Source organism: Siphateles boraxobius, unplaced genomic scaffold (assembly GCF_051911475.1).
Source record: "Siphateles boraxobius isolate OS27281-9 unplaced genomic scaffold, OSU_SipBor_1 31, whole genome shotgun sequence".
NCBI lineage: Eukaryota > Metazoa > Chordata > Actinopteri > Cypriniformes > Leuciscidae > Siphateles > Siphateles boraxobius.
The window spans coordinates 12,475,677-12,489,521 of NW_027508931.1; the positions used below are offsets into that span (position 1 = coordinate 12,475,677).

Below are 13,845 nucleotides of genomic sequence, written 5' to 3' on the forward strand. Positions count from 1 at the left end.
ATTAATTTTGAGAAATACTGAATCTGTTTGTGTGTCAGTGAGATAAGTAAATGCATGCAGCATGCTTACAGTTAGTCTACTACAATGACCGTCATGTTTACACAGCGCACACAACGCTTCTGCACTTCACACCTAATTTTTCTCAACTTGGGTTACTTTTTGAAAAAGTAACTTATATATTGTAAATTTGAAAGTAATACATAACGTCTCGGTTACTAATGTAACCCTCGTTCCCTGAAGGAGGGAACGGGAGACATAACGTCGTCATGACGATGTAATTGAGATCACTTCAGGGAGCCCTATCAACTTCGAGCGTCTACAGAACGAGCCAATGAACGTTGGCGTGTGTGAGAAGCGTCACGCGCCCCGCCCCGCGGGTATAAACAGGAAGCGGGCGCACGCACTCATTGTTTTTCGCTGAAGAGCCGAGATTGTGATGGCCGTACAGCGATGGTCAGCCACCGTGGCGACTAGGGATGCTAACCGATTACCATTTGACCGATGGTTGACCGTATCAATGTTAACCGATCAAAGTTGTCGGTAGTCGGTTAAAGAAAAGTGATCTCTAAATTAGGCTATTATAGACAGTGGACTAAACGCTACTACAGTTAGCCATCTCATTCCAATATATTTTTGTGCGAAGTTAACAAATCCCTCACCCTCAATTTTTCCTGTTTGTACTTTAATAAACCAATAAAAACATTTGGCGCGAGGTCACAGCGTTTGGGTTCCAGGTTACAGGCTAAAACACTCGAGGTTAGAGCCAGGGCAGACGACAGGATGAAGCGTGCAAAGAAAAGTAGTGTGTGGGACCATTTCACCAAAAAGAATGACACAGATGTAAGTTGCAACTTGTGTGATACAGTGCTTTAATACAGTAGGCCTACATCATCTATGATGTATCACCTGAAAACGCACTTGTTCTGTCCATTATTAGAAGGCACACAGTGAGTTAGACCTGCCTTGGCCGGTGCGTCTTTTACGCATTCTGAAGGTGCCTGCTTTATTGGTTTTATCGTGTTGCAGTCTATTAGGCAACATTCCGCATAAGATGGGCTTAGATTTGGAAATACATTACATCTACATTTCAGTGGTTACAGATAAGGTGATGATAATCATCATCTTTCTTTATTATTGTTAGCACTAACGCTACCTCAAACCATGGGCGGCGCTAGGGAGGGGCTAGCAGGTGTTTGGGGGTGCAAGAAAGACCAAAGCACCCCGATAGCACCCCCAAACATAATATCTGGAATCAATTATATTCAGGCTGTATTCTATGGAAGCCGCATGGTGAAGAAAAAAGAAAACTTATCTTGTTATTTCCAGATAGTCGTTATTTCAATATAATATATCCTTATTTCGACATAATAACAGGGGTTTTCCTGCATTGAATTTTTTTGGCGGTTGCCAAACCAAATTTTGTCCCTCAAAGCCTTTTTTGATCGGTGAGTGATGTAGAATAGATCGAATGACTGCTGCTCTTGACAGGCGCAAACGAGCAGAGAGAGAGAACGGACCGGCCGCGCGCGCGCACTCTCAAGTCTTCAAACAAAACGAGCGCTGTGATGCTCTCTCTCCCTCTCGCATATTAATCAAAATCAATTGACACGATAGTAAAAGGTCAGAAGACCGCAGTTTCACGTGGAGCATTTGGAGATTTTTTTCTCCTGAATTACCGCGGTGTGTGAATTGTGCTAAAAAAACACGTTGCCCTATCTTCTCTAAAAAGCGTTCCGCCCATTCAGCTGACATAAACCACATTTCACTAAACGAAAAAACCTATCCAGTCATTAAATGTTTTCTGTATTGACGCAAATCCTGTGCGATGTCCGATGTCCTAAACTGCCGAGATAATCACACAAGCGTGCTGTAGGCTGGACGCCCACTATGACACGTCCGATACGCAAACAACTCATTTTAACCATTCACCTTAATGAATAGTTAAAACAACTGACCTGTCCAACACTGAACTCACCAGACCTCTGAATCCGTTTATAAAAAAATCGGTAACTTAATTAGATCAGTTAACATTTACTATTAATAAACTGCACTTCTACAGCATTATTAATGTTAATTTCAATATTTAGAGATTCTGTAGGCCCACTTTATGTGCCATTAAATAAGCGCATTTAGTTTCATTTTTGTTAAAATATTATAATGTAATTTTTTTTAAATCTATGCTGATTATGGAAATTTAACAGCATGAGTAAGATTCGCAATATATCGGAAGATATGATGGGTCAGAAATGATTTTGACCACTAAATTAAGTTTTGTTTTGTAGAAAGCCTTTCTTTAAAGTGAATTTCGTTTTGTATAAATTGTATGTTCATTTTAATTAATTTTTCATCAACCAATTGCCTGGATATAATAAATAAGAAGCAAATATAGCAGACTATATGATCATGATATGGAGGCGCCAGTGCGATTGCATTGCACGTGAACTGGAGCACATCTCATCATACATTTTACTCATTTAAATAATTGTGTGTGTGTGTGTGTGTATAGCCTAATATATATATATATATATATATATAATATATATATATTAGTGCTGTCAAACGATTAAAATATTTAATCGCGATTAATCGCATTAATGCCATAGTTAACTCGCGATTAATCGCACATTTTTATCTATTCTAAATGTCCCTTGATTTCTATTTGTCTCATTATTTTTTCTAATTTTAATGCTCTTATCAACATGGAAAAGTGGATCAGCAGTAAGTTTGTTCTTAGCTGTGGTATCCATGTGCTTCTGTCTGAAGTCATCCATTGTAGAGCTTAGATCGGGCCCAAAAAGTCAAGCCCGACCCGAGCCCGTGCGCATTGTGTCCGAGCCCGGCCCGGCCCGGCCCGACACATAAACTGTAATTATGAGCCCAAGCCCGATTTAAACCCGTCAATTTTTTTCATACGTGGGTCGTTATAACTGACGTTCTCAACTATTTTCTATGTTACTTTCTCCCGCCCGCAACATTTTTGTCCCGCTCCCGCCCGCAAATAGACTCTTTTTTTGTAGGCTACCTCCAAATACTTTCGCCTACGTGTCGCCACCATACACATCAGCATAAATGCTCCTGATAAATTATTTGTTATTAAAGCATTAACACACAAACCACTGTTATAACATAAAAGCAAGCAGGCTACTGAGTGCATGGTTTGGCATTACTGAATGCGCGCAAAGTGCGCTCCCTTAATAATTCCTAAAAAGCTGACATCAGTTCATCGCAATCTCACACATCTGTTATTATCAGTGAAGCTGACTGCACAATGCATCTTTCATAATATATACACTTTGTTTGTTATAATTTGAGGATATGCCAGCTTACAGAATTCAGCACTGAACAAAAAGTTTTTTTTGAGCGGTGAGGGGAGTCTATTTTAAATGCTTCTGATGCTTCTTCATATGTCTGTGATTGGCTACATCCCTCAACGCTGCAAACATGTTATAAAAAGAAACTCTGGCCTGTAAATCGTTTCTATTTTGTTTTAGTTGTTCTTGTTGCTTTTCTGCAACATGAATAAAAATGTATTAGTTTTTATGTTTTATTCATAGATATTTCTAGTTTGCGGGAGTCCCGCGAATCGTTTTATTCTCCCGTATCCGCACACAGAGTGAGTGCATTACCGCTCGAGCCCGCCCTCGCACTCGGCCATCAAATCTAGTCCCGCGCCGCACTCTACTGCGTTGAGAGTGCACGTCTCTAGATCGGCGTCTCGCGCTCGCGCCATCCACTCAAAACGTACCGTTAGCCTACTACTCTTTGGCCGGCGCGCAAGCCCAAACAAGTACGTGCGGCGTGCCTGTTGTTTTGTTTCCGGTCTAGCTATCCGGTGTGGTGTTGTTTGCTAGGCCAAAAAGAGCGTTAATCTCGCGATAAAAAAATTGACGCCGTTAAAATGTGTTTGCGTTAACGCCGTTAATAACGCGTTTAACGCACAGCACTAATATATATATATATATATATAAATTGCGCAGCTCCCCCAGTCAATGATCTAGCACCTCCTCAGCACCTGCCTTAAAAATTATCTGGCAACCGCCCCTGCCTCAAACTCTTCGGAGCTGTCATTTTCTTAAATGAGCCGCGGCAATGTTTCAAATGAGCTTCTAACACTAGACTACAAATCTAAGGAGCCATTTGTCCTCCGATTACAAGCTCCTCGACGCCGCGTTCTGTGTTGGATTAATGTTTCGCGCTGTAGGGGATTTAAAAATAAGTGACGTGAGTGGAAGGGCGGCCCCGGGGCAGTGTGTGTGTGAGCGGGAGGCAGAGAGAGATGCAACAGATCCCTCATGTCTGCCAGGTAGAGCCAAAGGTGGCGCTCCTGGACCACCAAGGTGGACATCGCCTGACCGACTAAACGTGCGGTTTCTTTCGTCGCTCGGAGAGCGAGGTCAGTTGCCACACGGAGCTCCCGGAGGAGTTCTGGGTCAGAACCACCCTCATTCATGTCTATGAGTCCCTGGGCCTGGTGGACCTGCAGAAGCGCAATGGACATAATTGCATCGCGACGGCACGCTCCAACGGTGGGACATCCACATACCCCTTAGCCGCTCCGCCATTGGGGGGGGTGAGGAGGGAGGAGCTACTAGGACGGCTTCTGGCACAATACGGCGCCGTCCACGTCCTAGTAAGCTCCTCATGTACTTCCGGAAAGAATGGTACCGGGGCGGCACACTGAGAACCAGCACGGCCTGCCCCGAGAAACCAATCGTCCAACCGAGAAGGTTCGGGACGTGGTGGAGGGTTCCACGCAAGGCTGACCTTCTCGGCGGCCCAGGAAAGCATAGCCGCCCATTCTTGGACCAGGCAACGATACACTCCCCGAAGGGGGTAACAAAGCCGAATCCTCATCTCCAGAGGACTGAAGCTCCCCCTCCGATGCTGCGATAGACATCTGGTCGTCAGGTGGGGCTCCAAAGGACACGGCTGGTCATCCATGAGAAGGACCAGTGCATTCCTTTGGAGGCTTCAACGGCGGCAGCGCTTGTGAGGCGTGAGGGACCCACGGAGATAGATCGGTGGGGAAGCCCTCAAGGTAATCCTCAGATCACCCTGACCATGCACAGAAGTAGGTTTATTCTGAGGTCCAGAATAGATGCTAGATCGGGGCATAGGCGAGGGGACTGCACCTCCCTTGAGGTAATAGTCATAGCGCTGTCAGCGCTGTCATAGTCATATTCCCGCAATGGGAACATGAACTATTAACACGAGAGGCAACTATTGTGGCCGTCTGATGGCCAGGGAACGACCGCATCCAGAAACGCACAAGCAGAATGACATCCTGAAAAGGACGCAGGGTCACGCTTGTGTTGCACTTTTAGTTGAAAACAAAAAATATAGAAAAGAAAAAATAAATCTAATCGGGGTACACACTCAAGAGAGGAACGCCCACCGAGACCGACACATACACACACAAGCAATGCTGTGAATACAGCAGTTGTGAGCTGTAATGCTCGCGCCCACCGCTGATCACGCCTTCACACCAGCACTGGAACAGAGTATCTTCTTTTGAAGCGGTCTTCAACGATGCAGCAGTCTGCAGAAACTCGACGTTACGTTGAACGTGAGCGACTGAAAGGAAACTAATCGTTACTTGAAAAAGTAATCTGATTACTTTAACTCATGTTACTTGTAATTCGTTACGCCCAACACTGGGGCAGAATTATCAGTTTTGGAAGCTTGTTTCCACCACAGAATAAAAAATAAAAAAGATAATTCCGACTTTCTCTCAAAAAAGTCGGAAAAAAGAAAAAAGTCAGAATTGTGAGATATAAACTCGCAATTGCGAGAAATAAACTTGCAATTCTGAGATTATAAGAGTGAGTTTATATCTCGCAATTCTGACATTATAACATGCAATTGTGACTTAATTTCAAGCAATTGTGACTTTATCTCTCACAATTCTGAGAAATAAAGTCAGAATTGCTAGATGTAAACTCACAATTGTGAGATAAAAAGTCGCAATTATCTTTTAAAATGTTTTATTCTGTGGGGGAAACAAGCTTCCATAATCAGTGTACACTACAGTTAATAGTGAATCACCTTTTCCAAGTCTCAATTTACATTCAAAGTAGCATTATTGTTATTCAACCATATGAGTAAATGAGGGAATAAAATTGTGTTTCTTCTACAGTTACTGGTGGAATTTTACATTACAGTAAAAATAAATGGAAATTGAGAACCTGTTTCAAAAATATGCTGCATTATGAAAGTAAAATAGGTTCAGATACAATAGTGTTAACAGTCTCGCTTCCCCACAGGGTTAATACAGTACCTCTTTCTCCCTCTGACTGCACAGCAAACGTTCAATACACCAGCATACCTGCTTATGCAAGCAAACAAACCCACACTTATGCACAGATATAGCTCTACCTTCATCCTAGAATGGCACAGTCTCCTGGCTTTAGTCGTTGCCAGGCAACAGTGTTTTCCACACAAACAAAGAATGCAGGGGAGAATGTGGCCTTGTGCCATTGTGTGATGAAGATAGAGAGGAACAGGCATGCATGTTCGATGAAAGTTAGATGCAAAAACTTTAAAAAGATTAAATGAAAATTAGACTGAAATATGTTTAAGTATTATTATTACTAAAACTGAAATAAAAATAAATTAAAACTAAACAGAATAAACACAAATCACATTACAAAAGTAATAAAATAAAACCTTAATTTCAACAAATTAAGCTATAATGCTTATAAAGCTATAAATATAAATGCTATAATGGAATAAAATAAATAAATAAATACATAATAATAAAACACTAGTGACAGCTGTAACACCGGACCTGAGAATTTAAAAAAAGCTGTTTCAAACTAAATTTTACATGAAGAAAATATTAAATGTTTAGCTTATCTTTCAATGTTTGCCAATGCAAATGTTGCTGCCACATACTTTAAACTTTATCATCAATTAAATTTGTCAGTGAACATACATTTGCCTTTGACACTGGCATAAAAAGATAACAGACATATGTGCTCGTTAGATTACTTACAAATTTTAACAATAGTCGGTTACTGATAGCCTACCAATTTAGGGACCGTTCACATATTTTCTTATTTTTCTTTTGCTTGCTCAAGTTCGTTATTTCAAATGTAGGCGGGCGGCAAGCGCGCAGGAAGCGACAAGGTCCGTGCTCGTTTTTTCCAGGCGCAGCGAGATGAAAACTTCTCCGTGAAAATCTTGAAGTTGTCAAGGGGTGGTTCAGGGAATACAGAAGATGCAGGTCTAATCCAAACGTAGTTTAATACAAAGACAGGCAAACAGCGTGTAAAACACAAACAATACCGGAGAGTGAACTGAAGACAGGGAGGAACTTAAATACACAATGATGATTATCACAAACGACAGGCAGCTGTGAGGAAGGTGATCACCAGTGGCCATGACGAAAATTGTAGTTAATAACTATATCCATTACATTAAACATTTAAGGTTATATAATCAGACTACTTTTTGATTCCCTTTGACCGTTACTACAGTGTAGGCCTACATTTTAGGACATCCTGAGACCTCACTCATATGACGAAAAGACGCCACGTCTCAGACAAAAGGCCAGTCATTAGACAAAACGGCATCGCGCCTCAAGCCCCTTTTCCACTGCACACGACATTCGGACACGACTGTCGGAATTCAACCCCAAGTGGCAGTCGCACGGAACTTTCATTACGATCGTACACGGCAACATGGGAGATAAGTTGATTTTCGCAATCTCCGAATACCCCATTCTGTATGATTTAACTGTATGAATGACTTGGTAGCGAGATTGTCGGTCTGCCAGGTGTGTTTTGATTGATTATATATATATATTAAAGTAATAATACGCTAGCCTAGAAATCTAGACGCACCCTAGCGACAGCAAAAATTATTTTGCAGCAAAGTGTGGTCTAGCAACTCTCCGTTGGCATTCGAGCTGGAAAAACCAAACTCTGGTCAGGCCAATCACATCGTGTATAGAGTTGGTGGGCGGGCTTAACTAAATGACGGCAGAGTTGCGCGTGATTTCCATTAGGTGATTTCCATTAGGAGATTTCCCTGCTACTTGAAAACATGATGCTGCTGGCGAACAGCGGTCTTTCGAATCGGCTTTGGCCGCGACTCTGGATGATTTGTAGTTAAGAGAACGTCACTTAAGTCATTCTTAAAAAAGGAGGATGTGTTCGGAGTTTTGACGACCGTATACGGCAAAAGTTTAATATAGCAACTAGCTCCGCTGGTGGGAAAACGCACGGGAGCCACACTCAGCCACAGCCGTTCGTTGCTCTGGTTGGTTGTAGCGCTGTCCTATTGCGTGCAGAGGGAAATTGAAAGACAACAGTTTATCCCGCCCCTCGGATTGAGGTATGCCAATTGGGAGTTCCCAGACCTAACATCTTGATAGATCTAGCTTGCCAGTACAATTGGGCATCAGACCAAATAGCCTCAGACTAAAATGACTCAAGACTAAAAGGCGTCCAGTAGCAGTTTTAGCATCAAGTGACATGGCATCTGAGGAAACGGACGCAGGCAAAAAGGCCTTAATTTATTAACTTAAATGGGTGGTTGATTATGATTTCACTTGTCTAACTTTAGTTAGATTGTAATGTTGCTGTTTGAGCACAAACAACATCAGCAAGCAAGCAAAGGAAGATATTTGCTTTTAAAGAAATCGTTTTTTAAGGACTACAACAAACGGCTGGTAGGGACTACACAACATTCCTCCCGGGTTATTGACATCACTAACCCTGGAATTTACATAAACCCTGCCCCCGGAAACACGCGGTCCATGTTGAGAAGAGGAAGAGTTGTTGAGACATTTGTGAGTCTGCTCAAGCTGTCGCATCCGTCTTTTCACATGCAATACAGTACGTAACACAAATGCAATAGCATGTCAATAGGCATCTTACAACAGTTCCCACACTATTGATTTTAAAGAATATAATGACAGAATATGCTAATCAAAGTCTTGAAGATAGTTAACTCCACATCAGCAACATAAATTAATCAACTAACCATTCAGAAACGTCCTGTTGCATTCTATATGTTGTCACTTCTTCTAGAGTCTCTCCATCAAGGCAGAAAAGTTTTTAACATTTTTAGTGCAAACACACACAAGCTCTTGAAGCTCCGCCCTCTGTGCCGGGAGCAGCAGCTCATTTGCATTTAAAGGGACACACACGAAATAACACGTTTTTGCTCACCCTCAAAAAGGGATAATTTTAACATGCTGTATAAAATAATCTGTGTGGTATTTTTAGCAAAAACTTCACATACACACTCTGGGGACATCAGAGACCGATTCTACATATTGTGAAAAGGGGCATTGTACCAACCCTTTAAAATCTCAGGGGGGACTTCAAGTAAATATATTAGGTCAAAGAAGTTTAGTTTAGCAAAAGTTGGGGAATCCATGCATTACCTGTAAATATAAAGTTATGTGAATTTGTACATTTTAATGTGTTTGAAAGACAAAAGCCTTCAAAAAACAAAAGCCTTCAAAAAACAGCAATGCATGGTTGAATGACTTTGAAAACACACTTAAATGTGAAATGATTTATGTTAATCCAGTGATCAAATGCTGTGTGGGTCTCCGTGTACAGTGAGGCTCATGACTAGTGGCTGGTCTGTGTGTGCAATTCCACAAACCTGGAAGACCTTCTGAACGTATTTAAAATATATTTTTATTTATTTATTTAAAGGATAAAAAAAGAAGTAGTAAGGAGGACTCAATGAATTATGAATAATTTACTACAGGTGAGAGAATAACATGTAATAATCATGCAATCACTAAAAACGTAACTGTAGTCTGTTTACGACTATTTTAAAAGGTAATATAATCTAATTTCAGTTAACTTTTTGAATCTGATTACGTAATCCAGATGTGATCAGTTACTACCCAGCTCTGCATACAAGGTACCTACTCATGTAAAAAGACATAGGTAAACATAAAATCCAGGCATATAAATTAAGCTAAAAACAGAAGTTTAAAATTTCAGAATAACTTGAAGCAATAACAAATGATAATATAGCTGCAAGCAGCTATTAAGGGGCCAAGCACAAAAAAGGCATGATAAATCATGCTAGCATGGCTGGACATCAGACCAACTGCAACAATAAGCAAATAAAGACATATTAGAATGATTTCAGAGTCATTTTGGCTTCATGCCTCAAGTTTGTTGCTGGGGTATACAAAAACATTTTTGTCTATCGACATGAAATCCATTAATTTTTGTCGACACAGTCTGAAGATGATATGGCAAAATTGGCATCCATGTTCTCAGCATGACCAAAGGAATCTATTTAATACCAGTTTCATTACAATAGCTAAAACATCAAAAGCTATTAGCATTTTTCGGAAATTTTATTATAAGTTTCGTAACTAGTTTCATTTCGTAACCATACAACAATATGTTCATAAAATATAGCATTTTACGACAATATTCAAAATGTCTGACGCCAAAAATGGCCGATATGGTAAAATTGAGTATCGTTCGACTCGGCATGCCGCACTGAATCTAAAGATACCAGTTTTGATGTCAATTTTTTTATATCTCCTGACCTGGCATTGTGTCAGAATATGCTAAAGTCTTGTGGAGGTAAAGCCTCAAGTTCATTTTGCCGAGCTTTTCGTCAAATTCGCTCGCGGGTTATTCAAGAACGGTTCGACATATGAACATTTTGGCGACAAAAGGTACTGTTTTATGGGTTGAAAGGGCATTGTTATGCAGTTGCTAGTGTGCTGTTGGAGATTGCCAGGGCATTGCTATGTGGTTGCTAAGGTGTTCTGAGTGGTTTTTTGTCAGTTGCAATGCATTTTCATTTGCTTTTATGCAAAGTGGCATGTTCGGTGATCTGAAAAATCTCTGATGCACTAAAGTCATCGATTTTCAATCTATCAAAACAACATTATGACTGATTCAAGAGTATGGTTCACAATCCACAGATGATTCATCTGTTCAAATTCTTTAAACTTTCCTGATCTCTCCATTTCAGATACTCTTGGTTTAAGACGTAGGCTTGTGTAACCTGACCCTGGTTACCGAGGTCTGGGACGAAAAACAGATGGTCACTTGTGAATGGGAGAGAAAAGAGAAAAGTGGGACGACAAGAGAGGGTTCGCCTGAAAACAGCACCAAACCTGCCTGACCTTTCTCTTACCCATGCTGGATTCTGTACAAAGGTCTGGTGGCCACCTGGGAGAACTCAACGAGACCACCAACCACCCTAATGGGACCAACAAGAAACAAAGAAATTCTGGCTCTTGTGTGAGCTGTCCTCTCTGGTGACACTTTATTTGTCAGTAGACCTTAACTGAGAGTAACTGAACTAGTGGAGCTTGCACATGCAAAACCATGTGGTTTTTAGTGTGTTGATAATTCAGTACAGTTCCTTGGGTGGTAAGTCTCTAAGGGTATGTATACACGATAAATTATTACATGCACGATTTTTCTCTCAGTTTTGGCCTTCTGTCCACGGAGGAGAGTGTTTTTGCTATTTTATGGTCTGCCAGGTGAGAATCATAAGTATGATCGCTTAAGGTATAATTTATAACAAACAGTGAGGAATAAGTTTGATGGCAAGGTTTAATACTTTTTTTCAAATCCCTAAGAAACTGTCAGTGTTTTTATTACCTCAAAGCACAACTGCTAATGTTTTCTGAGAATGTCTGATATCTGGCTGTCATCTAAAGCAAAGCCTAGACAAACCTGTAAGTATCTGCTCAAGTGAAATCAAGCTTCAAAGTGCCACAAAACTCTTCTCAGTTCCTTTCACACACGCACAGAGCAATTGCTTTAAATATCCTCCCAACTGCCTTTAAAATGTACTCAACTAGCAAGCGTATAGTGAAGATGTTTCCGAAATGGGGGCAGCGTAGGCGCCCTTTTCATCTCTTGCTTTTTTATGCTTTTCATTTTGAGCTCAAGCTTGAAATACAAGAGACTAGAAGGATATAGAAAGACAATCTGATGGGAGATATTGAAAGACCCGCTTAGATAACATGATTATCCATCCTATTAAATAATTCAACTCAACTGACGCATTGTGTTTCTAGTTAAGCTGACCAATCATGTAGTTAGTAAGAGGCCAAGTGGAAACACCAGCATTCAAAACACAGCATGTGGAGTGATCAGACACCTCAGCAACAATAACAAAAAGTGAGATGTGAGATTGCATACCTACTTGGTTTCATCACATCTTTCACAATAGAGGCAAACCAGAGCAAACAAACTTGGTTTTCCAAGTTCGGAATGGAAAATCTCTTATTTCCCAAAGATGATCATTCATTCATACAGGTATATCTGTCATCATCAGAGGGAGAGTGGCCCAGATAGAGCAAAGCATGCTGGTTAACCTGCCATCTCTCTCCTCCTCTAGCTCCAGAAGTCTCCAGAGGACAGACCCAGTGGTGCAGCGCTGTTTAGAATAGGACATAGAAAAAGATGACGGAGCAGGAGCAGGATTTGACTGCAAGTGAAATGTCGAGCAGGTTGAGGAATTGGAATGAGACCAAATATATTCAGACAGAGGGCTGCAGACTCTGAGGAGAAGACACACTAGTTGAGGAGTTAAAGAGCCATGCACTGACAGCGCAGTGGTGAGGGTACTCCACTGGAGACCAGAGAAGTGCAAGACATGGGTCAGCTTTAATTAAACTCTATTCAAGCGACGACACCCACAGGAACCAGCTGAACACTGTTGTACAGAACAAACCACTGTTATCACTCTAAAGATACAGATGCAGTGGGAGAAGTTTGCAAGCTCAAAACCAAAGAAATCCAGATTGTATGGGGTTTACAGTCGCGAGGCTATCCTGCCAGCAGTCATGTATACCACCCAGGTCCAACACATGGCAGCATCCTATCATTAGAGGGTTAGTATTCTGACAGCGTTCAGAGTAAGAGGCTTTGACCACAGTATTTGTGTGTGATATTATCTCCTTACGTCTGCACTGGCACAGCTGTCCAACAGCAAAACCCACAGCTGGAAAATAAACAAAGCAGGGCCATAAATCACTGCCACCATAGAGATCACCAGGCTGATGCATGTCACTCTGTTATAAATGATACGAGGCATCTTTGCTCTTTTATGCTAGCATCGCATTTCTTTTCCCATCTGAAAGTCATTTCCTTTTGACCTTTGCCTGCAACCTACCTACCTTAAAGGGACAGTTCAGCCAAAAACAAAATTTGGCATTATTTCCTCACCCCTACATTTCTTTTTTCAGTGAAGCTCAAACTTAGCTCATATAGTAAGATAATATAACACAAAGAGTGTGTGTGTGTGTATGTGTATGTGTATGTGTGTGTGTGTGTGTGTGTGTGTGTGTGTGTGTGTGTGTGTGTGTGTGTGTGTGTGTGTGTGTGTGTGTGTGTGTGTGTGTGTGTGTGTGTGTGTGTGTGTGTGTGTGTGTGTGTGTGTGAACTGCTTCAAGACAGCAAATTATCTGAGTTTGACTTTACATCTCCTTGCAAACCAGAGTTAAAAACCTTTTATTCTTCCAAAGTTCATTGGCAGAGTCATTTCCTCCCTGTGCTGACGAGAGAAGACGTGACTCAGACATGCTGGTGTCCTTCAAAAACACCCCCCAAGAGGGCAAAACATTGACAAACCTAATCGCTCATAGGCCGCCAATGTTCAGACGCTTCAAATCTCCTCATCAACATTCATGCCAATTCAGCAGTTCTACGAGAGGTTTATCAGCATCAGAACAGCCTAAAACATAAAACAGTCAGCAGTGCTTCTATTTTAATTAAGTAATAAAAATAAGCTAAATAAAATAAATAAAATATTCTGTTCAATAGCTAATTATTAAAAATAATTAAATATATCATATTCAAATATTTAAAATTAATTTAAAAAAAGAACAAA

At 41.0% G+C, this 13,845-nt stretch overlaps 1 protein-coding gene across 5 annotated transcripts in view; it reads right to left on the reverse strand.

Moving 5' to 3' along the window:
- Nucleotides 1-13,845, reverse strand: part of serpini1 (serpin peptidase inhibitor, clade I (neuroserpin), member 1) — a 43,632-nt gene that overhangs the window by 26,082 nt on the left and 3,705 nt on the right. For 2 of the 5 annotated variants that reach the window (XM_077193876.1, XM_077193870.1), the window contains exon 1: nt 12,919-13,086. The exons of 1 other annotated variant lie outside the window; for it this stretch is intronic. In XM_077193876.1, coding sequence (XP_077049991.1) covers nt 12,919-13,021 — 103 coding nt within the window. In that variant the 5' untranslated portion in view covers nt 13,022-13,086. Of the gene's footprint in view, nt 1-12,152; nt 12,285-12,918; nt 13,087-13,845 lie in introns of those variants that run through there. 2 more of the 5 variants (XM_077193873.1, XM_077193871.1) reach the window with 2 other exon arrangements.